Raw genomic sequence first — 23,271 nt, 5'->3', positions numbered from 1 at the left:
AGCAATTAGGTACTTGATAGCAAAGAAGGAGTCAAAGCCACGCTTGATTCGTTGGGTTCTTTTGCTACAAGAATTCGATCTGGAAATCCGTGACAGAAAGGGGACGGACAATCAAGTGGCAGACCACCTCTCAAGATTGGAAGGATCTGAAAAGAGAATGGAGGTTGAAGACATAACAGAGACATTCCTGGATGAACAGTTACTTGCTGTGACAATGGAGGAGACGCCATGGTATGCTGATATTGCTAACTATTTAGCAAGCGGTATTGTACCTTATGAACTCTCCTCAATTCAAAAGAAAACGTTCTTTCGCGATTGTCTAGCCTATTATTAGGACGAACCTCTATTGTTAAAAATATGTGTAGATAACATGATACAGAGGTGTATCCCCGAGCAAGATCAACATTCTGTTTTGCAGGCTTGCCATGCTTCACCATATGGTGGACACTTTGGCGGAATTCGGACAGCAGCAAAAGTGTTGGAATCGGGATTGTATTGGCCTACCTTGTTCAAGGATGCCCATGCTTGGGTCAAAATTTGTGATGAATGCCAAAGGACAGGCAATATATCTCACCATCACGAGATGCTGATGAGCACAATTCAAGAGGTGGACGTTTTTGACATGTGGGGGATCTACTTTATCGGTCCGTTCATCAGCTCATATGGTAATAAATATATATTGGTAGTGGTTGACTATGTCTCCAAGTGGGTTGAAGCGGTAGCTCTCCTAACCAATGATGCAAAAGGGGTAACAAGTTTCCTAAAGAAAAACATCTTCACATGTTTTGGCACCCCGAGAGCTATAATCAGTGATGGTGGAACCCATTTTTGCAATATAGCGTTCGCACGTCTGTTGGAAAAGTATGGAATTCGCCACAAAGTAGCCACACCGTACCACCTACATACGAGCGGGCAAGTCGAAGTATCTAATAGGGAAATTAAAAGTGTCCTGACAAAGACAGTGAATGCAACAAGGACTGATTGGGCGAAGAAGTTGGATGATGCATTATGGGCGTACCGCACAACATTCAAATCTCCTATTGGTATGTTACCGTACAAGTTGGTGTTTGGAAAGGCATGCCACCTTCTAGTAGAGCTCGAACATAAAGCACTTTAGGCACTGCTGCAGTTGAATCTAGATATAGAGACCGCATGCACCAGCAGAGTCACTGAGTTACATGAGCTCGAGGAATTTAGGTTCCATGCATTTGAGAATGCTATATTATACAAAGAAAAGATGAAAATGATCCATGATAATCACATCTTAGATCGGAACTTCAAGCCCAGAGATCTAGTGTTGTTATACAACTCGAGATTGAGATTGTTTCCGGGTAAGTTGAAGTCCCTATGGTCAGGACCCTTCAGATTGGTGCAAGTGTTCTCAAGTGGAGCTGTAGAGATTGAATCCGAAGATGGGACAAACAAGTTCACGATAAATGGGCAAAGGTTGAAACATTACCTTGGAATGGTCGAAGAGAAAGGGGATAGAGTGGTGATAACTTTGGAAAAGCCCCAGTACGCGAACGAGGAGTGATAATGAAAGCCTGCATCATGTCGTGACGTTAAATCAGGCGCTTCCTGGGAGGCAACCCATGGTTTTTTGTAAATCGTCGTGCCACGACGTTAACTTAGGCCCTTTTTGGGAGGCAACCCATTATTTTTTTACTTTGGTTGTTGTAATTGATTTTGAACGACTTTGACCGGTCTACTAGTGTGCAGGGAAAAAAAATTATGTGCATCGGAAAGATTCGGGGGTCGAAATTAATTCGAGAATAGGTAAAAATGCGGCAAAGACAAAATTGGCTGGAGACGGATATCTGCGGCCACGGATTGGAACGTGGATATAGTCGTGGATTGGGGCGTAGATGCGCGGGCGTGTCCAGGTACCATGCAACCTTCAAGGAAGATACGCGCTACTGGGGCCTCATCAAGTGGTCATGGAGGCTCATCTCGGGGACGAGCACCGGCCAGTGCAGCTCAGTTTGATCGTACCAGGTTTGTCTCTAGAGCTGTCCAAGACTGTTTCAGTTTGAAGGCCACTAAAAAACCTGTACCGGAAAGGGGTATTGACACGTCCCTCCAGGATGAGTGCCCTAATATGTATCGGGAATTGATCAGGCGCAGATTGGACAGCTTTTTTGAAGAGCAGGAGGAGGGTAACATGATTCTTGTTCGGGAGTTCTATGCCAACTGCCCCGAACATAAGGATAGAATATGCATTGTACGACACACGAGGGTGGATGCCTCGATAGAAGCCATCAGGAGAGTGTATTGATTGCCTGAATTCAATGGGGAGGAGGATTTCTATGATACTTACAGGAGAGAACCCATCATATGGAACAGGTTTTTCAGAACTATTTGTGCACCAGACAAAGAGGTAGTGTGGGTTGTGCCGGGATCAAAGCTACACTTTTCCTCACTCACTTTTGAAGGAAAGTGCTGGTTGTACATCATCAATAGTCACTTGCTGCCGTCCCACAACACCACGGAGGTAAATGGTCTGAGAGCTTCCTTGATCTGGTGCTTCGTGAATGGCCACGACTTTGATGTGGCCAAGGTTATTTAGTCTGAGATGTTCGCCCGTTCACCACAGAAGAGGTATGGGTTCTTTTTCTGCTCTCTAATCACTAGATTGTGCCAGGCAGCAAGGGTGCCTGAGAACCCAAATGTGGTTAGCATGGTAAAGAAAGAAGCAGAGTTTCGGGCAGATAAAGTGACCATCGGGAAAAACCCGGTGGCACCAGGGGCAACTAATTGTGACGATTCTAATGAGTCGGAAGAGGGCGATGAAGGGCAGGATAAGGTTGAACCTGCCTCACCCCCACAGGAACAAGTTGCCGCAGCTGAGGGACCATCCCATGGCAGACGGAGCACGCGAATGACAGCCCTAGAACAAGACATGGCAGGACTGCGCACTTCCGTCATGGAATTGGGGACTAGAGTTGATGCTTTGGCCACCCAAAATGCGAAGTCAGAAAACGAAAATCATGGGCTGGCTGCATGCGCTGGGGAGAGCATGTCATCTCGACCCTGGCACTGTCTCCGATCAAGACTGATCCACCAGGGAAGTTCCTTTACCTCGCATTACTTTACTTTGTATGACATGGGGACATGCCATCTTTTTAAGTGTGGGGTGGGGGATACTTTGTTGTATGTTATATGTAGATAGTTTCGTAGTTTATTTGTATAAATCAATTTCGACTTAGCCCAACGATGGATATTATTCGATGGGTTTCTTGAGGGACTAAAGTCGAAAGAAAGAAAGAAAAAAACCAAAAAGATTTTGTTTTGTAGTAGTGTATCAATTTCCCCTTAGTTTTTCTTTAAACCACGGTTTTTTTCCAAGGGTTTTGTTTGAACCGGGTGTAGTTAGCTTTTTATTTTTAGTTTGGAACTTATGGGATATGGGCATGATTAAAATAGGATCCCTTAATTTCGTAATGCCTTGAATATAGCGGTTACTTTAGTGTGACGCTTAGGCTCATTTGTTGACTCTTGTAAGAAGGCCTTAAAATGTATGTTCTTAATTCGGCTTAAGTATCCTGATTTGAGTGTTTGTTGATCTAATCTGGAATGAGTAATGTGCCATGTGTGTGTGAGGCTTGTTATATTCTGTGCACGACATTTAACGCCTAGAACTTGCCCCGTGTGTCTGCAAAGCGAAATGGTAGTCTTGTTTAGTCTGAGAAATGATATAGGCATTTCTTTGTTGAACCATATATATACATACTCCACCCACCTATTTGCTATGTACCATAGTTAACCCCGTTGAGCCTGTAATCCTGTTTCCTTGGCAACCACATTACAAGCCCTATCCCTTGTTTGAATTGACCATCTTTTTGAACCCTTTACCTCTCGTAAGCACTTGAAATACTATGAATTTACAAAGGATAAAGTGTGGGGTAGTTGGTGGAGCTTTTGAGTGGAACTAGGGAAATAAGGAGAAAGGTATATCTTGTTGGAAAAGCCAGTGTTTAAAAAAAAAAAAGAGAAGAACATTGTTAATAGTGTATCATGTTAATCGGTAATAATTCTTTGCTGGCTTTTAAGGTGATTGTGCTCAAAGAAGAAGTGTGGGGGTGGTATATGTGGTGTTAAAGATGAAAATATTGGTTTAGCTTAGGTGTGGACTTGATTGTAAAATAAATGTACTAAAGTGCTTAGGCAGGTGTGGTCACTATTATATATCCAAATATATCCTACCCAACCTGCAGCCTACATTATATCCAAATAAAGTCCTACTTGATCCTAGACTGAGTGAGCTCAATTAGTAGAGTCGTACACTATGGGAAAGCCTATGGTGCATTTTCTGTGGCACAAGAATGTCATTTCTGAGGGTGAGTGAATTCTGTTCCTTTTAAAGTTCCTCAGTGTGTGTGAATTTTGCTAATTATGAAATGAGTCTCTTTTGTTGTGAGCAGGCACTTGATTCATGAAGGAGGGGTAAGTCTGGACCTATGAATTAGAGTAAGTAAGCCCGTTAGGAACATTACATGGCTAGAGGGAGTCAACTCTTGATGTGTAGATATTGCACTAACGTCCTCAATTTATGTGAAATATTCTTGGTGTGACGAGTAGGGAAGTTGCTCCATGAAGTTAGGCTTCTTAGAGTGTGGTTTGATGGCTCGGGGATGAAAAATGATTTAAGTGTGGGGTATTGATAGTAGGCTATATTTATGCAATTTAGACACTATTTACACTCTAATTTAGCCGCACTTTATTGATATTTGAATGCTAAAAGATAACAAAATGCTCTAATTAAGAATTTGATGCTTTTCCGGAGCCACTCCGAGCTAGAAAGGAGCTAACGAGTGTTTTGGAGTCAACATGGAGTGTGGAAGGCCAATCGAAGGTTAGCCCGGTCGAAAAGGAGTGAGAAAAGAAAGCGAGACGACCTCTCTAGGTGTGTGACCGCAAAGTGGGCTGCGAATTGGCCCGCGAACTCAAGGCAGTGAAGCAGTGGAAATTCGCGGCCGGATCCGCGGTTGAATCCGCGGCCGCGGACGAAAGCCAAACATACAGGGTTAATTATGTAATTTCTTAGGCGACTAACCTAAACTTTATGAAGCCTAAACTCGCCCAGAAGTCAGATATAGCTGGTTTTTTAGATGATTTTAGAGGCAAGAACAAGGGAGAGAAGACGGATAATTTCCTAAGAGTTTTCATCTTCTTCTTCATACTTCTATTTGTTGATTATGAATTATTTTAGTGTTTTGTTTTCCATTAGTATGAGTAGCTAAATCTATTATCTAATATTGATTGAACCAATTGTTGGATGAAGTCTTGACTATATTTTGTTATAATTGAGCCGTGTTTGTTCTATGATTGTTCAACTACGTATTGTATTGTGGTTAATTAAAAGGGCCCTTGATTAATCGTGTCTAGTTACCTTTTGTTGATTGAGAAAGAACACTTGGTTAGATTGTTGTTGAACAATACCACTATTGGGTAAGTTAAGAGATTAATTACTTGAATTTAAAAGTGGGGTTAGAAATAACGAAGCTTTGGTGGGATAATTTTGAGTTGTATAAATTGTTAACTAGAGTAGTTCGAGAGAATGCTTCTAGTAAATTATTGTAATTGACCGAGAGATAATTACGGTAGCCCGGAACTCATAATCCTCATAGAGTATTACGGCGAGATTATAGCTAAAGAGTTAAGAATTAATCCGACAATTATGGAAATCAATAGCCCTAGATCCTTTTACCCTTGAATTTAATTTTAGTCTTGATTATTGCTAATTTTATTGTCATTTTTTCTTAGCTAAATAAATTCCACTGATTATTCATAAAATTGTTGCATCCGAAAGTTGTCTGAGCTTATCATTAGCATTATTTAAAGTTGTAGTAATTAGGTTAGTTCCCTATGGGATTCGACTCCGGACTTGAACCGGGTTATATTTGCAGCGACCGCTTAGTCCTTTTTACAAGGCATAGTTGGGCGTGATCAAGTACCCAAAGAACCGATCATATCCATTACCGAGTTGACCTAACCTACTACCAAGTTGACCTATTTATCCGAGTTCCTTCCGAATTACCTTCAAGTTGACACTTATCCTTGCCAAAGCACCACGATCCTTACCCAAAGCTCACCACAAGAGCTCCTAGCATAAAACCACGTCGTCCTAAAGCCCATAAGCCATTGTATTCCCTCTTAAGCACCCCCAAAAGTACCACAACTGAGACACCCACTCTGAGGAGACCTTATGTGAATTAAAGTTGTTCTTTTTACCTTTCGGATACTGAAATGTAGAATCCATAGTGATACAGAAATACTACAAGTCCCGGCACCATCCAATGCAAATCTCAAATCTTAGCCATATACAAATTCGGAAAAATTCTCCATTGCCACATATTAATCTTGAATCCATTAGAATATTCTTGATAGTTAGCCACTCTACTCAAATCTCAATTGCACTCCCCAAGCGGGCCAAACTACTTGTGCCTCATTAGCATGACAAAACCCAAAGAAGTAACCCCTCCTTAACGCAACCGAGTAAATTCCTACTCCATGTGCACTACATCCTTCACGAATAACAACTCAAATCTTTCCATAATTTTCATATACCAATAAAGTGTAATATAACCCGTATCCAAAAATTTCCTTACTCGAGTCATCTTCGATCTCAACCTCTGCAAGTCATAACCGATCCACAAATATGCCTCAGACCAAAACCAATACAACACATAATCTTGCAATCAAATTATTGATGGCAAACTCCCCCACTTGGCCCAAAGCCATAGATCAAAACACTCGATAACTCACAATGCCCATACTCTATTACTACCATAACCCCGTAGTGAGATTCAACTAAATCTTTCATAAGCTCGTGTAACACAAACCATATAATACCTCAAATCATCTGTTAATCTCACATTCATTCTCGTGACGATCAGGTCAACTTTCTCAACCAATCCAAAATCAAATCATAAAACCTATACCTACTAGTAGAAAAGAAAGCCTCCACACAATATCATAAGAATCACACATCCGTAGATTACCCCGCATGTGATAACCCACATGTTTAACCTCAAACTGACATCTCTCTATACCCTTTCACAACCACAACTACTACGCAATCACTTAATCTTCTTGAGTCTGAACTCATCAACAAGACATGAAAATCTACTTCGTTCCATAAATGAAATAACACAAAAGAATCTCTCAAAAACCTTCACAACTCAAGACTTGTATGACACATCCACATAAATCGAGCATCCAATAGTCCTTTTCACATCTCAAGCAAACTCTTCTCATCACATTCAAACTATCTGAACATATCCCGCAGTCACATCTTACTCATCATATAGCCATCCAACCACTCATCGAGCCACCAGTCTCACTCATAGGGACACCACTGGACATAGAAGTTCAAAAGCACATGCTCACACAACTAAAACTACCGAGTCTAAGTTGTGGTCCAAACCGGGCTCAAGTCCTCCAAACTGACCCATCACCAAAACATAGAAAACACATCTCGCACCTCATCCATAGAATCCACAAATCGTAGACAGTTGATACCGAGCGCTCACATGCGCATACGAGTGAGTGGAAGGAATTCAAAGAGATACGCTTCAAGATGAATCAATGTCGCACGATAAGGAAGGAAAGATGGGAAGTTTATCCTAAATTCCATATAGCCTCTCAAAGATAGGTATGGAAGTCATCATACTGATCCGCAAAACTCTACTAAACACTTGCTCATGACTCGTAGAACCTATGAACCTAGAGCTCTGATACCAACTTGTCACGACTCCAAAATCTAGCTAGTCGTGATGGCACCTAACCCAACTTGCTAGGTAACCAATTAGCAACAATCCAACTCAAATGAGATTTATTGAGAGAAATAATAATAATATAACTGAATGTTTATACAAAGAATCCCCAAGGAATGGTAGTACAAATCATGAGCTTCTAAGATTTAGAGGTTACAAAGCTAGTATGAAATGAATACATCACCTGTCCGAAATGTACATAAAACAGATTTTTATAAATCTAAAGCTACCATGAACAAGAGGCAGTTATAACCGGAATGCAAGTATATCTTCAATGCCAGCTCCCGACGTACACATCAACATCAACTCCAAAGTTTGCACGCAGGGTGAAGAAGTGTAGTATGAGTACAACCGACCCCATTTACTCAATAAGTAACAAACCTAACCTTAGGTTGAAAGCAGTGACGAGCTTGAAAAATGGTTAGAGTCCAACACTAATAGTCAAGAACAATACGTAACAATATAATAAAAGACGTACAAGTAATAACTCATGGATATGATGCTCAGATTGTTCAGAGTTACAAAAAATAGGCATGCTTTTCAGGTATAACAGTAAAACCAAAATCTTTCACCGAAATAACCAAATTATGAGTATATCAGAAAAACTGTGATTTTTCTCAAAAACATTCAACAATAGATAAGATATGTCATTTTCAGATAACATCAGGAAAGTACATCTCTATGTCTACATGCAAATGTGCATATGAAGCCATGAATGTCACAATATCGTTTAGCATGAAGAAATGCATCTATATGCCTACATGCAGAGTATGCATGTCAAATGTAATGCATCACAGTGATAAACTCATGTACTCACACTCTCAGAGTACTCAATCTCAGTGTCTCACACTCAATCACTCGGTACAATCAATCACTCGGCACTCGGTACCTGCGCTCACTGTTGGTATGTCAGACTCCGGAGGGGCGGATCCTGCCCAAGCGCTAATATAAGCCAACATGGCATGCTGCGACGTGCATCCCATAATAATAAAACCTATAAGGCCTGTTGCGGCGTGCAGCCCCGATCCATATAATAATAATAATAATAATAATAATAATAATAATAATAATAATAATAATAATAATAATAATAATAATAATAATAATAATAATAATATATAAAGCCAATATGGCCTGCTGCGGCGTGCAGCCCCATCCACAATATCACTCACAACACTGCTCTCAGGCCCCAATTCAGTCATCAATCTCTCCAGTCTCCCGAGCTCACAAATCTCGTACAAATCACCCCAACCAATGATAACATGATGTAACAACAAATGATAACAGAGACTGAGATATGATATGCCAATTAATAAATACGACTGAGTATAAAATTGTAATCTAAGCAAATAACTCAACAGTAGAGATGACCTCTGTGGGTCCCAAAAGAATAAGCATATAGCCTAAATATGATTTCAAACATGATTCATAACTCATATAATCAAACAGATAGGGAGAACATGGAGGTAACAAGATATAACAACAAAACAAGTCCGATCATAATCTAATAGTCAACTAGAATCCTAATTTCCTCAGTACACGCCCATACGCTCGTACCTAGCATGTGCGCCACCTCAATACATCTTTTATAACCCTCAAATACAAGCTTAGATGTGTTACTTACCTCGAACAAGCCAAATCCAATATCGAGCAAGCCAAACAATACTCTAGAAATGCCATCACGCGCACACCGACCTCCGAACAGCTCGAAACTAGCCAAAAGCAACTCAAGAACATCAAATAATGCTAAAGGAAACAAACCTAATCGATAAAGGTGAAAACTTTAATCAAAATCTCAAAGTCAACCAAAACGTCAAACCCGGGGCCGCACCTCGAAACGCGACAAAAATCACAAAATCCGATAACCCATTCAATTACGAGTCCAACCATACTAATTTCACTCAAATCCGACTCTGAATCGATGTTCAAAACTCAAATATTCACTTTATGAAAGTTTAGACACCCCCCCCCTAATTTCTCTTTTAAAATCATCAATCGAATGCCAAAAACGAAGATGAAATCACGGAATAAAATCAAGACCGAGTAGAAAACACTTACCCATTCCATGTGATGAAAATTGCCTAAAAAATCGACTCAATCCGAGCTTTATAGCTCCAAATATGTTAAAATGGCTGAAATCTCCAAAAATAGAGTACTTATAATCACTAGACGATTAATGAATCTCGATCGCGAAAATACCATCGCGATCGCGAAGAGTAAAAATACATTGCCTTTGAAATATTATACACGATCGCGACACAAGCCTCGCGAACGCAATACACAAAGCTAACAGAACTACGCGAACACAGGATTATCATCGCGAACGCGAAGAAGGGACCATCGACTACCCAGCTCAGCCAAAACACTGTGTGATCACCTAGAAGAGGATATGAATGCGAAGCGGTCCAGTCCTCACAACCTACGCGAACGTGATCAGTTAGTCGCGAACTCGATGAAGTAAATCACCTAACTCCTATAATACACTATGTAATCGCGGTCTCCTTTACGCGATCGCGATGAAGAAATGAAACACCAGAAATCAGCACAACACAACAATGCCAAAATGAGCCGAAACTCATCCGAAACTCACTTGAGCCCCTTTAGACACCGTCCAAACATGCCAACAAGTCCCATAACATAACACGAACTTAATCATGGCCTCAAATCATATATAACAACATCAAAACCATGAATCATACCTCAAATCGAACTTAATGAACTTTTGTACTTTCAACTTCCAAAACTCGTGCCGAACTATATCAAATCAACTCGGAATGACCTCAAATTTTGCACATAAGTCCCAAATGATATAACGAAGCTATTAAAATTTCCTAAACCACAATCCAAACTCGATATCATCAAAGTCAACTTCCGATCAAACTTATGAATATTCCAAACCTTCAAATTTTCAACTTCCGCCAAATAGTGTTGAAACCTTCTAGAAATATCCAAATGCAATTTCGGACATACACCCAAGTCCAAAATCACCATATAGACCTAACGGAATCATCAAAACTATGATTCGAGGTCAAATACCCAAAAGTCAAATTTGGTCAACTCTTCCAACTTAAAGCTTCAGATATAAAATTCATTCTTCCAAACTAATTCCTAAACATCTAAAAACCAAAGATGATGATTCAAACAAGTCATAATACATCATATGAAGCTACTCAAGACTTCAAATGGCTAAATAGAATGCAAATGCTCAAGACGACCGGTCGGGTCATTACACTTGTGGTGTTGAATAGTTGATTGCGCCTTGGTTATGGTCTTCCTATCTGTGGTATATTGTGTTATCTGTTTTTCATGGTTATGATCATGATCTTGGCATGTATGTTGTTGATACACAAGTGTTAGTTGAGTATGAGCACTGCGGCTCGATGGGTATTCCATGTGGATCAGGGTTTGGATTGGGTCACGCATCGTAGCAGAGTTATGTTGGGATATTATCTTTATGCTTACTTCATGGGTTTTGCTTCTCCCTTGTGAGTTGGGTTCATAACATCGTATTTTGTGGTGGTATTTGTTGAACTTGTTGGGTAGTTCTCTTGTTTGGCTCTCCTTCTATCTTTGTTATATTCGAGTTGTTGTTTGTTGGAGGCATGGATTGTGTCGTGTGTGACTAGGTCGCATTTCATGTGGCTTTTCGGTTGAATAGCTTGTATTGGATAAGATGATATCATTGGATCTGGAATTAGTGCAGTCGGACTTGGATAAGGTATGTTTGGATAAGAATGTCATTAATCAACTTAGAGTTTGGCAATAGTCCTTGTTGTGCGAGAGAATTCCACGACTTGTTAATTGGGTGAGTGGTTATGAGTTTTTACATGCTTCTTGCATCATTATAAGCGTTGTGAAGGTTTAATACAAGGTTTTACTTGATATGAGGTTTGTCACCGGTACTGGGTTTGGTTACAAGCAACTACTATGGTCAGAAGGTATTGTGATGGGCATATGAGCGACGAGTTACGTTGTATGGTTATATCTTGGGAAAATATTTATGATTTTCTACAACTTGTTGAGATTGATGTAATGTGTATACGCGAGAATCAGATCATATCAGGATTTTTAAATGTTGAAATTTAGTTTTAAGGTTGATGAATTAAGGTTGAAGAAAGAATCTTCGAACGGGATTATGCTAATGGATTTTTACGGATTGCGGTGACATAGGATATCCCTTGGGTATGTGTATGGTGGGTTTATATATAATGATTTGATGGATAACGACTCTTGGCACGTTCGAGGACGAACGCATATTTAAGTGGGGGAGAATGTAATGACCGATCGGTCATTTTGAGAATTTGCATTTCCGTTCGGTGGTTTGAGGTCGTGAGTGGCTTCATATAATGTATTATAACGTATGTTTATGGTCGGTTTTAGTTTTTGAGTGGTTCGGAATTGATTTGGAAAAAAAGATTCTCATTTAAGAGCTTTAAGTTGGAAAAGTTGAACAAGTTTGACTTTTGTGTAATTGACCTCGGATCAAAGTTTTGATGGTTATGTTAGGTCCAGATAGTGATTTTAGACTTGGGCGTATGTCTGGATTTCCATTTGGATGTTTATAGAAGGTTTAGGCTCTATTTGGCAAAAGTCGACAATTTAAAGGCTTGGAAAATTTTATAAGTTTGAACGTGAGTTGAATTTGGGGCTATTGGGTTCGAATTGTTATTCCGGGACTTGGATGGGGTCCATTTTGTCATTTGAAACTTGTGTGCGAAGTTTGGTTTTATTCCGAGTTGATTTGGCAGGATCCGGACGTGTTCAGTGAAGTTTGAAGGTTTGAAAGTTAAGAGAATGATCTTGATCTTTGATTCTGGTTTTGATGTTATCTATGATTTTATGAGCTTTCGGATAAGTTTGGATAATGTATTTGGACTTTTTCGCATGTTTGGACGGGGTCCTAAGGGGCTCGGGTGCGTTTCAGACCATTTTTAGGACCTTTTCAATTGCTGATTTTTTGCTACATGGGTGTGAATCGTGATCGCGAACCTCTGGTCCGTGTTCTCGAAGAGTAAATTGATGTTTGGGTCTTGTGAATCGCGATCACGGTGGCCTTGTTCACGATTGCCCGGAAGAATTTTTTGTTGCCACTGAGCTGACTTCCAAAGTTTATATCTTGGAATCCATAAGGAATTTGAAAAAGATTCAAAAAAGAAAATTATAGTTCTTTGTGTCTAGTTTTTAGAAAAATAAACCATTTATTATTTGGAGTTTTTTTTTGTAGAAAGTTAAGGCTATTATACTAGAGGTTATCTAGAAGAGTTGAGCAGGTTTGTTTGAATTTGTTCATCGCGATCACGGAGGATCTTGGCCGCGATCGTTAAGGGTAAAATCATGCTAAGCATTTTGTAAACCGTGATCGCGAGAATAGTAACCGTGATCGCGAAGAAGGAGCCCTGACATGGGTATTTAATGCCTAATTTCGAGATTTTGAACTCATTTTCAAAGATTTTAAGGCTTAGGAAGCGAACCAAGGCAACTTTGGAGATGGATTTCACCCAAATCATGAGGGTAAGTGTTCTAAAATTGATTTTGATTATATATCATAAATTTTTATGGATTTCTACACCTAAAACATGGAATTTCAAAGTGAAATTTGAGATTTTTGGCAAAAACTTTTCTAAACATCGATTCTAGGTCGGATTTAGATGAAACTTATATCGCTGGACTCGTATTCGAATGTATCATTGGAATTTGTGAGCTTTGTTGGGTTCCGGGTGCGTTCCTTGATTGACGTTTTGGTTGACTTTGAGTATTTGATAAAAAAATTCGACCTTTATCATTTGGGTTTATTTTCTATGGCATTATTTAATATTTTTGAGTTGTTTTTGGCTAGTTTCGAGTCATTCGAAGGTCGATTCATGCGGGATGGAGCTTCTAGATTATCGATTTGACTTGTTTGAGATAAGTATCTTACCTAAACTTGGTTGAGGCACTAGTTTCCTGAGTTATTTGTGATAGCTACGTGCTATGGGTAGCGCACATGCATGGGGTTGAGCCCATGTGCATGCACCGGGGTATTTTTCATGCTCGAGGTAGTGTTTAGGCTATGACATGCCTTGGATTGATTGTTAAGATTCATGCTGTGATGTTTCTTATATTGTACCCCTTTTGTGAGCTATTTGAACCATGTTTGAGGTTACATAGAGGTTAATCTCCTCATTGAACCTGATAATTGCTACTTTTGCGATGTAATTGCCTGATTGACCTACCACAGCACATTTTGCACATGCATACACATTAGCATGCCACTTATACCAGTCCAGGAGTATGAAATTTGATGTTCATTGATCATATGCATGTATTCTTGTATATCTGCTTTCTGTGTTATATGGATTGGACTGGTAGCACGTGACCACGTTGTGCGAATTATGATATTGAGCATGTGACCACACCATGCGGATTATGATATTGAGCTTGTGACTACGCCGAACGGATTGTGATATTGAGCATGTTACCCCACCGGGTGGATTGTGATATTGAGCATGTGATCACGCCGGGCGGATTGTGATAGCGCGTAAGTTATCCGTGCAGCGTGTGGATACGGATCCATTCCCCTAGGGTCACCCTCTCATGTGCCTTCTTGATGGTATACACGCAGATTATGAGAAACCAGCGGATTTCTGATTGATGTGTACTTTGGATAAACTTATGAGTTATTTGGTTCGGTTATTAATATTCTGATGTGGGCCTTAGAATCGTATTGTGATTTCTATTTGGATCGGGTTGCACGGCGCAACAGATTGATATTTGGTTATTGTATTTCTCTACTTGCAATTTTCTTGGATGTATACATGATTTTTGATACATCTCTTCTCTATTTGCTAGCTTCGGGTTGTATACATGCCTTTGTGCGTATCTTTTTTATATGCCACCTTATTCGATGAGATGAGACACGGTACATGTCTTCTCTATATGTGAATCTGTGTGACTTGACTTGTTTAATCACACATATCTTCTCTATATGCAAGTTTGATGATTTAATGATATGAGATGCATATCTTCTCTATATACTGAATTGTTAACTGAAAAATAGGATGTTACATTATCTTTAGGCACCAAGGAGGCTTTATTTGTGATAACTTGATAACATTTGTTTTTGTGTACTTGTGAGATATATGAATTGAATAGGTTATTAGCGAGTATCATTTATAATTCTTGCCATTATTACCTGTCGAGGTTAGTTATGATACTTGTTGAGTACATGGGGTCGGTTATACTCATACGACACTTCTGCACCTTACGTGCAGATTTTGGAGCTGATGTTGATGTTTATGGAGGGAGTTGGCATTGAAGATGTACCTGCCTTCCAGATATAGTTGTCATTTGTCCTTGGTAGTTTTTGATTTGTAGTATGTTTATGTACATTGCAAACATATGTTGTATTTATTTTCATACCAACTTTGTAAATCTAAGTCTTAGTGGCTCATAACTTGTACTACCAATCCTAGGAGCGGAGCTAGCCCTTCCGATACGGGTTCGGCTGAACCCAGTAACTTTTGTCCAAATTTTGCATTTATATTAAAAAGAATTATGTACAAATTATCAATTTAGAACCCAGTAACTTGAAAGAATTTGAATACTGAACCTATAAGTTTCAAATCATGGCTCCGCCTCTAACCAATCCTAGGGTTATTGCATAGAATTTCAGTTATTTCACTTATTGATTCCTTATTATTATCATTAGAGTTGTGGACTATTGTTTGGCTTGCCTAGCGGGTTGGGTTAGGTGTCATCAAGACTAGGTAGATTTTGGGTTGTGACAGTTACACAATGTTTGGTTAGTTTTTTCTCTGTTTACATAAAACATAGCATTGCTAATACAATGTTTCTATATTACTAATCCTTACATAATTAATTTTTGCATAATTAATCCACACATAACTAATTCCTATATAACTAATTCCAACATAACTGAATCCTGTATAACTAATTTATGTATAACTAATTACTGTATAACTAATCCAAACATAACTAATTCCAACATAACTGAATCATGTATAACTAATTACTATATTACTAATACATGTATAACTCTAGCTAACCACCAAATGACCCGTTAAGTGTGTAAAAGCTAGTGAGCTCTCCCACTAACACGAAAAAAAGAAAGTGAAAAAAGGGAGGGTGTGACAAGGGCCAAAAAGGAAATAATAGTGATACAAAAGTGAAATAGAGGGAGAGTGGGACAAGGGCCAAAATGGACACTGATACACAGTTGCTTCATATCATAGCGTCACAGTCCACTTTGTACATGGCGGCACCATTATCCATAACAACTTGAACATTCCTCAACAGCGAAATACTCTCAATTTAACCATAACGCCCAATCAAACTTCCCCAAAAGAAAAAATGGAGGCAACCTCAGTGCTCAGCTCCTCTTCTACTTCCTCTTTTCCACCTTCACACATTCTCTTATCTTCCTATACCTCAAAACCCCATGTGGGGTTTATCTTCAATTCTTTATCAAAATGCACTTCTGCTCCTCGTTTGCTCTTTTCTTCTTCACACCAAAGTAATGTTTACACTAACAGCAACAGTAGCAGATTCTCTCTGCTTCGCCTTTCAGCTCTTACTGTTGAAGAAGCTGTTGAACAATCCACTGATACTTTTTCAGTGCAGCCCAAAATTGATAAGAGTGGCAGATTTTGTAGTCCTAGAGCCGCCCGAGAACTCGCTCTGTATGTCCTTTTCCTTTTCCCCCCTTTGTATAACTCGTTTTGTTTAATTCAACGAACTTCTTTAGTAAAAATTTAAACTGTTACAAATAAGTCAATGTTATCCATTTAATTAGGTTGTTGTTTTATTTTTTTAAACTAAGTAGATGAAGAAGGCCTAGTCTTTACACCAAGCGAATCAATACATGACACATATTATTGAACCGTAGTTAATTAATACATATTCTCACCTTAACTTATCAATTAACCATGTTAAATTAGTTGGTTTTGGTGTAGACACCTAGTACCTAGTGTCGGTAAGGTTTTACCTTGCAACCACTTCATTAGTTTTTTTTTTTTTTTCTTCCATTCATTAGGTTTGCAGCACATTCTTAACGGGTGGACCTAATTTTATTTTCCAAGCACGTCAAAATATTTTTTCTTTATGGTAGTTATAAGACTGGAATTTCGGACTTATGCCCGCATTGATACCATGTTAGAATGTCATGCTTTAGCGCGATGCATTGCTTTTATAGAACAAATTAGCATAACAGAAATAAGTTTAAAATAATCATACAATAACACCACGATTATTAAAAAAAGTTATAATAATGTAAATACATTTTTACTTAACAGTTACATGGAGCAAATGACAGGTTTAATTCTGTTGCATATTCTTGTCTTAGGATGACAATATATGGGGCATGTTTGGAAGGGTCAGGCCCTGTTCGCCTTTTTGAGAAACGGATGAACATTAGAAGAGGTAATGGCTTGTTCTATTGGCTCCTTTTCTAATTTTAAATAAATTGCAGATTAACTTACGTTTCTTTTAATTCTTTAGCTAACAATATTTGATTCTGGTGTGTAGAACCGGGATATGAATTTGATAAAGAGTGGTTAGTTAAGTACAATCACATGAGCTTTGGAGGCCCCCCTGTGAAAACTGAGACAATTGAAGAAGCTGATGAACTTCTGAAGAATGATGAAAATGATTCTGAAATAGGTATTTACATGTCTGGTTTTAGCTTACTGCTTCATATGGTTGCTACTTTGTCTTACTTTAGTTTTCTCTATGGATGGTTAACTTGAGGATAATATCTTTACTCTGTTATAATCTTATGATCTCTTCTATAATCATATAATCTTGTAATCTTATGATCTCTTCTATCAGTAGCATTGTAGCTAATTTTCTCTTAAGTGTCTGATTTGAAGACTAGGTTTTGAGCGGAATGACAGAGCCTGAATAATTACCTATTTTAGACTTGCAGCCTGAAGTTGAGACTTAAAGTGCGACATTATTTCTTGGTCCCTTATGTTCCTTCACAGTGAATATTTTGTCCTTGGTACCAAAGATGTACGAATTGACCACTGCTTCTGCACATACAAATTGATTCATTCATATTTGGATGGATCCACTACAAGTCAAGACTAACTAATTAATCAATGCCTATCTATACTGACTTTTGACTATGTTGTAGAATATGCATTGACATTCTCCTATTGTAATGTAATGATGAGTTCACTGCGCAGTCCATCATATGCACGGCATTTAAAATGTTCTTCTTAGGGGAGGATAGTCTTTGAGATAATAACCTGAATAGTTCTTCATGTATGTGCCTAACCTATAGCACAAAAAGTATTATTCACCAATATATAGTGGCAGTGGGGTGATAATTAGAAATGAAGTTGACTTCCCTCCAAAAAGATTAAACAAAAAATAAGGGCAATATGCGACCTAAATAGCACACTAGTAGCAAAGTTGACTTCTCCTTATCAAAAGAAAAAAAGAAGCAGCACAGTTGACTTCAAACTCTTTTAAGGGTATGGCTGTTTGTACTATTAAGGGGTCAATTGGTTATCATGGAAAGAAGTGAATAATAATGAGTAAGATAGTGCATGGTAATTTTAGAACCTACAGTCTTTCTTCCCATTTCCTACTTTCCTATCCTTCAAATCAATTCACCCCTAAGGCAACAAGTTTTGAACATCCTCTTCTTTCTACTCCAGCTTTTTAAGATTCCATTCAATGAGGCACACTACAAACAGCTGGAGCCCATTTTGGCATTATTAGCAAACTCCGTTCTTGTGCTGTCTGCTAGTTATTGATATTCCTGCCTCCGTTAAGGGGCTAATTCAGTTATTTGGCCTGCACGGCTTCGTTCATCTCAGTCATCACTTCAGTCATTCCACCCGCAAACTTTCCGGTTGGCGTTGATAGGTACCTAGTCATAGTGTTGCTTAAGAAGTTATTCCTGTACATGTGTTTCATGGATGGATATTTCCGTTCTATAGTTTTATTTTTCTGTGAGGAGGGTCCCACTAGACCCTGAAGTGTCCTTAGTTGCTTGCCTTTTAAGCTGTCAAGCCGGTGAATTCCTTCTGTGTTTCGGACATTTGATTCTTGCTGAAGCTGTTTAGACATCTAGAATATCGTTGATTGGATGTGTAGAGTAGGTTCAATAATGCAACTATGAACCTTCTAAACTAGTGGAGTTGAATGACTTGTAGCATAGGATGAATAAGTATACTACCTAACCCAATAGTTGAAGCCCTGAAACCCGAGGTGTCAGCTTTTTTCCTCCTAACAAATGCTCTTATCAAGGAAAGAACTAATGATTCTAATGTGCCAAGGATTCTCAGAGAATTTAGTCAACTCAATAATTGATACACAAGTGTTTGATTTGGTTCTGCTATTTGTTTTTTCAGGCTTTGTTTTTTATTACTTCTTGGAGCTGTCTCCTTTATTAACTTTTGATTCGTAAGTTCTAGAGAAATGTTTTGAACCTCTTTCCAATTAATAAAGCATTAGTTACTATTTGGGAAAGTTTTTGGAAGTCCTTTTGATCTACTAAAAACTTTTTGATCCCCAACAAAAATTCCTCGTGAAGCTGATTGCTTTATGAGGGCTTCTAAAAATACTTCTCTAGGAACTATTTTGCAAGAAGCCACATAAGACTATTTTTTTCCTCCAAAATGATGTCTATAGTGAAAGTTAACCAGACATGTTTATATGCTTCTTTAAAAATGAAAAAAGAGCTAATCAAAAAGGAAAAATTGCAAAGAGAAAGCTCTTCAAAAATGACTTTCTGAAAAAGAAAAAAAAAGGAAGTACTTTGATTAACAATATGTCTACTCAGAATAATTACACATATGAGCAAAATGAACATGATGGGTAGGACCAAACTGCCACCCTTGTTTTGCTCCACCCCTAGCTCAAATCCAGTACATGCACATGAAGGATAAAAGAACATTTTATTCAACAAAAGTTCATCTGCAGAAGATTGTATTGAGGTCTAGTTCCGCCTCGTGGTGGAATAACGTTCTGAAGTTTTTTTTCTTCCTCAATTTCCTGGGAGATTGGTTGCGCCTTCATACTCCGAAGTCCTATCCCCTCATAGATGCTAGATACATTGTTGCATTTTAGTGATATTGTCATTACGCTATGTTGTGGTCAATGTTTTTTAGTACAAACATATGAACTCAAAAATTCTTTCTCAAATATTAAAAAATGTGGAAAATTTTCTCTCTCTATCTTTTTCCTTTTTAGCTAATTTCTATATTTGTCCATTCAATCCAATAATGCATTAATTTATTTTCTCTCTCTCTCAGAAGCTGAAGTTCTCTCAGCTCCACCAAAGTTGGTGTACAGCAAACTTATTTTGCGGTAAGCTCATTAATCATATATGACTCCTTATGCAGCTTACAGTTTCTACTTTCTTCAGAGTATGGACAGGCATGGATAGACTGGTAACTTTCTTGAATCTTTGCAGTTTCTCACGGAAACTTTTGGTGGCAGTTGAAGAAAAGTGGGATAATAATGTGCTCGCAATAAATAAAGTGGCAGCCGATAATTGGAAGGTTGGATATGTTACTTATGCTTTTATGTTCTTGCTTGCTGGACACAAAAGTGATAGGACCATAAAATTCGGGATTCTTTCTTCCATGAACCCACACAACCACGTTCTGCCACCAGTCCCAACTCCTTAGAATGACATTCAGATTGAATCGATTGAAGATGATCAAAAGAACATTCTCCCATTTCTGCTTCTACATGAATGTATAACTAAACATGCAGTTCACTCAAAATCTTGCGCTGCTTGTTCCTCTAAGGGAGCCTCAGTATCTACTTTCAGAAAACTCTTTTGATACTATAAGTGGAATAACGCAATATCAGTCCTTCAAATGAATGAAGAAATTACAATATGATTTCTTGATTAACAAAAAGTCACTTGTAGTGTGTCATCCTGGATGTACAAATGTGGACAAGCTTGAGTTATAAGAAAATGTTCAAGTTTGGGAGATTTTATATTTGAAAGACACCTTTGGACTAAAAGTGGCTAAAAAAGTAGATTGTCTCTTGCACTTCTATATATATATATTTTTTTGTTTTCTTTTTCTTTTTAGTTAATCTAGTTTCCAATATTTTTCTGCAATGGACCTGTCTAGTCCCTCTGCCAAGTTAGCCTACCAAATTAAGTGAAATAGCGCAATTCCACTTGCATTGTCCTGCTCCCTTTCTCACCATCTTGCCAAGCACTTTCAAACTATCTACACGCTGAGTCGGGGTTATGCAATATGAGGGAGCGGTTAGGATATAGTGAAGGAGGCAATGAAAGAAAAGTTGAGTGGCAATGAGAATCAATGAGGCTGTTAAACTTCTGTAAGTTGGTCAACTTGGTGGGTTTGTATTGCATGAATTCAAGATTAAATGAGCTGTAAATCAAATACAGTTCAATGGCCAAAATTGACATCTGCCTGCAGATTCTGTTGGGCGATGATAGGAATTTAATCCGCTTACTTCTGCTGTGGTGTGATTGTTGGGTGCGGGACAGGAAATAAGATATGAATTCTAGCAACAAACAAGCTTTCATTTGAATTCAAGTGAAAAGAAACGATTTACAATTTATGAATGCTTTTTATGAGTAGATGGGTCAAGAGATCTGCACTTGTGTAAAAGCTAGGGATGTTTAATCTTTCATTTTGACTTTATCGTCCTGGAGTTGTTTGTGTTTTTGTTTTGTGAATAGTCTGTCAGGTTCAGATAGAGGTTGGACTTTTTGTTGGTATCTTCAGATGACAGAATTTGTTAATACGCCAGTCACTAATGCTTGAATTCTTCTTCCAGAATGAGCCAGCAGGCAGGATCCTGGAGCTCTCAATTCTTCATTTATCAATGGCTGAAATATCAGTATTAGGAACACGGCATCAGATAGTCATCAATGAGGTAATTTTTCTCTCTCTTAACATTTTTTTGGACTAATCGAGTCTTGAATAACTAGACTACTTACCCTCCCCATTCCCCATGCCTGAAAATCTGAGGGGCAAAGTATTTCTTCTTGCTTCCTTGTCCATACTTTCTGTTAATTAAGATTGGAAGAGTATTTCAATTGAGGCTGATTAGGGTGGAAGAAATAGAAATAACGAAGTAGTTCAAAAGACAGGAAGGGAGGCTAAGCCGTGAAAGTAGAAATAATGAAGTAGTTCAAAAGACTGGACGGGGGGCTAAGCTGTGAAAGTAGAAATAATGAAGTAGTTCAAAAGACAGGACGGGAGGCTAAGCCAAATATGTGAATGGTTTCATTATGATTCCACTTATGGATTTGAGACGACTTAAAATTCTCTCTTTTTGTTGAGTTCCCTATATATTCCATGACACTTGCACACAACAATAGTCCATCATCAATAGAGGCGAAACTAGGATCTAGAGTGAGTTCAGAATGAGAGTATCCTTTTATATGTATACATTTAATTGTGCATCCATATATACATAGCTCGAGTAGAAGGTAATGGTTTTAGTTGAACCCGCCTTACCCTGTAATTTCTTTCCTCATCTTTCGATCCCACTCATCACTTAACTGTTTTTGTCTATTAAGCACTCAATTAGCAGTTAAACTAAACAATATCATTCTCCCATTCTTGAAGGCTGTTGACCTTGCTAAACGATTCTGTGATGGGGCGGCACCCCGTATTATCAATGGTTGCCTCAGGACATTCGTAAAGGATCTTGAACGAGCAAATGCCCGAGCTAACCAGTCACTGTTTACTTGATACGTCCAAGATCTCAAGAATTTGATGAATACTCAAAGATGAATATCTTCAACCTACAGGAGACACTCTTTCTGGGCATTCCTTGCAAAGCCATGAGAAAGAGATCAGCAATGCCTTGAGATGCAGCTCCCGGACACATTTGTGCGCTCATCCAATATAAGAAAGAATTGTATATCAAGATGTTAGGCATTGCCAACGTTCAACTGTATGGTTAATAGTCATGTCTATCCTGAAGCAATGTATATTGTATCACACTATTTAATTAAGGCTTAGAGCCTTTGACTTGGAATTTCAGTTTGTAATAGCTTTTTACAGAGTCAATATATGACTGGTTTAAGGTTCGAAAATAAAATTGAAAAAATAATAAGTTTGTCATACCAAGCACACTATTTAAAGATATGTAATATGAAATTCAGATATCAAAGTTTTACATTTCAAGTGAAATAAGGGCAGCCCAATGCACAAAGCATCCTGCAGTCACACAAGATTTAGGTAAAAGTCACACGTCAAGAGGTTATAATGTAAGCAGTATAAGCATCAAAGATTTACTTTACAACTAGTATTTTAAATTGTTGGAGTGTCAAATTACATTAGAATATAATAAATAAACATCAAACTAAATATTTTGTGATTATCTTAAGGTGTTATTTCTGCTCCTTAATTTGCTTATTCACTTTCCAAAAGTTTCATAGGACAAAAAAACTGCCTAACGACCCTAAGTTCCAAGGATGAAATCCGTGGGATTTGATGTTGTAATACCCACTCAGAGAACAAAAGAAACGTAGAGGCTACTA

General features: G+C 38.4%; 1 protein-coding gene across 1 annotated transcript; it reads left to right on the top strand.

Annotated features, from left to right (window-relative positions):
• Positions 1-15,963: 15,963 nt before the first annotated feature.
• Positions 15,964-22,579, top strand: LOC107783228 (uncharacterized). Its single transcript, XM_016604198.2, has 7 exons — positions 15,964-16,453; positions 17,116-17,192; positions 17,298-17,432; positions 20,039-20,093; positions 20,200-20,287; positions 21,555-21,653; positions 22,352-22,579. Exons 1-7 carry the CDS (start codon positions 16,125-16,127, stop codon positions 22,475-22,477), a joined length of 909 nt encoding a protein of 302 aa, XP_016459684.1. The 5' UTR covers positions 15,964-16,124; the 3' UTR covers positions 22,478-22,579.
• Positions 22,580-23,271: the final 692 nt, after the last annotated feature.

This window comes from Nicotiana tabacum, chromosome 19, assembly GCF_000715075.1.
Source record: "Nicotiana tabacum cultivar K326 chromosome 19, ASM71507v2, whole genome shotgun sequence".
NCBI classification, from domain to species: Eukaryota; Viridiplantae; Streptophyta; class Magnoliopsida; order Solanales; family Solanaceae; genus Nicotiana; species Nicotiana tabacum.
The sequence above is the reverse complement of the archived record's forward strand: the minus strand, read 5'-3'. Positions and strand labels throughout refer to the sequence as shown.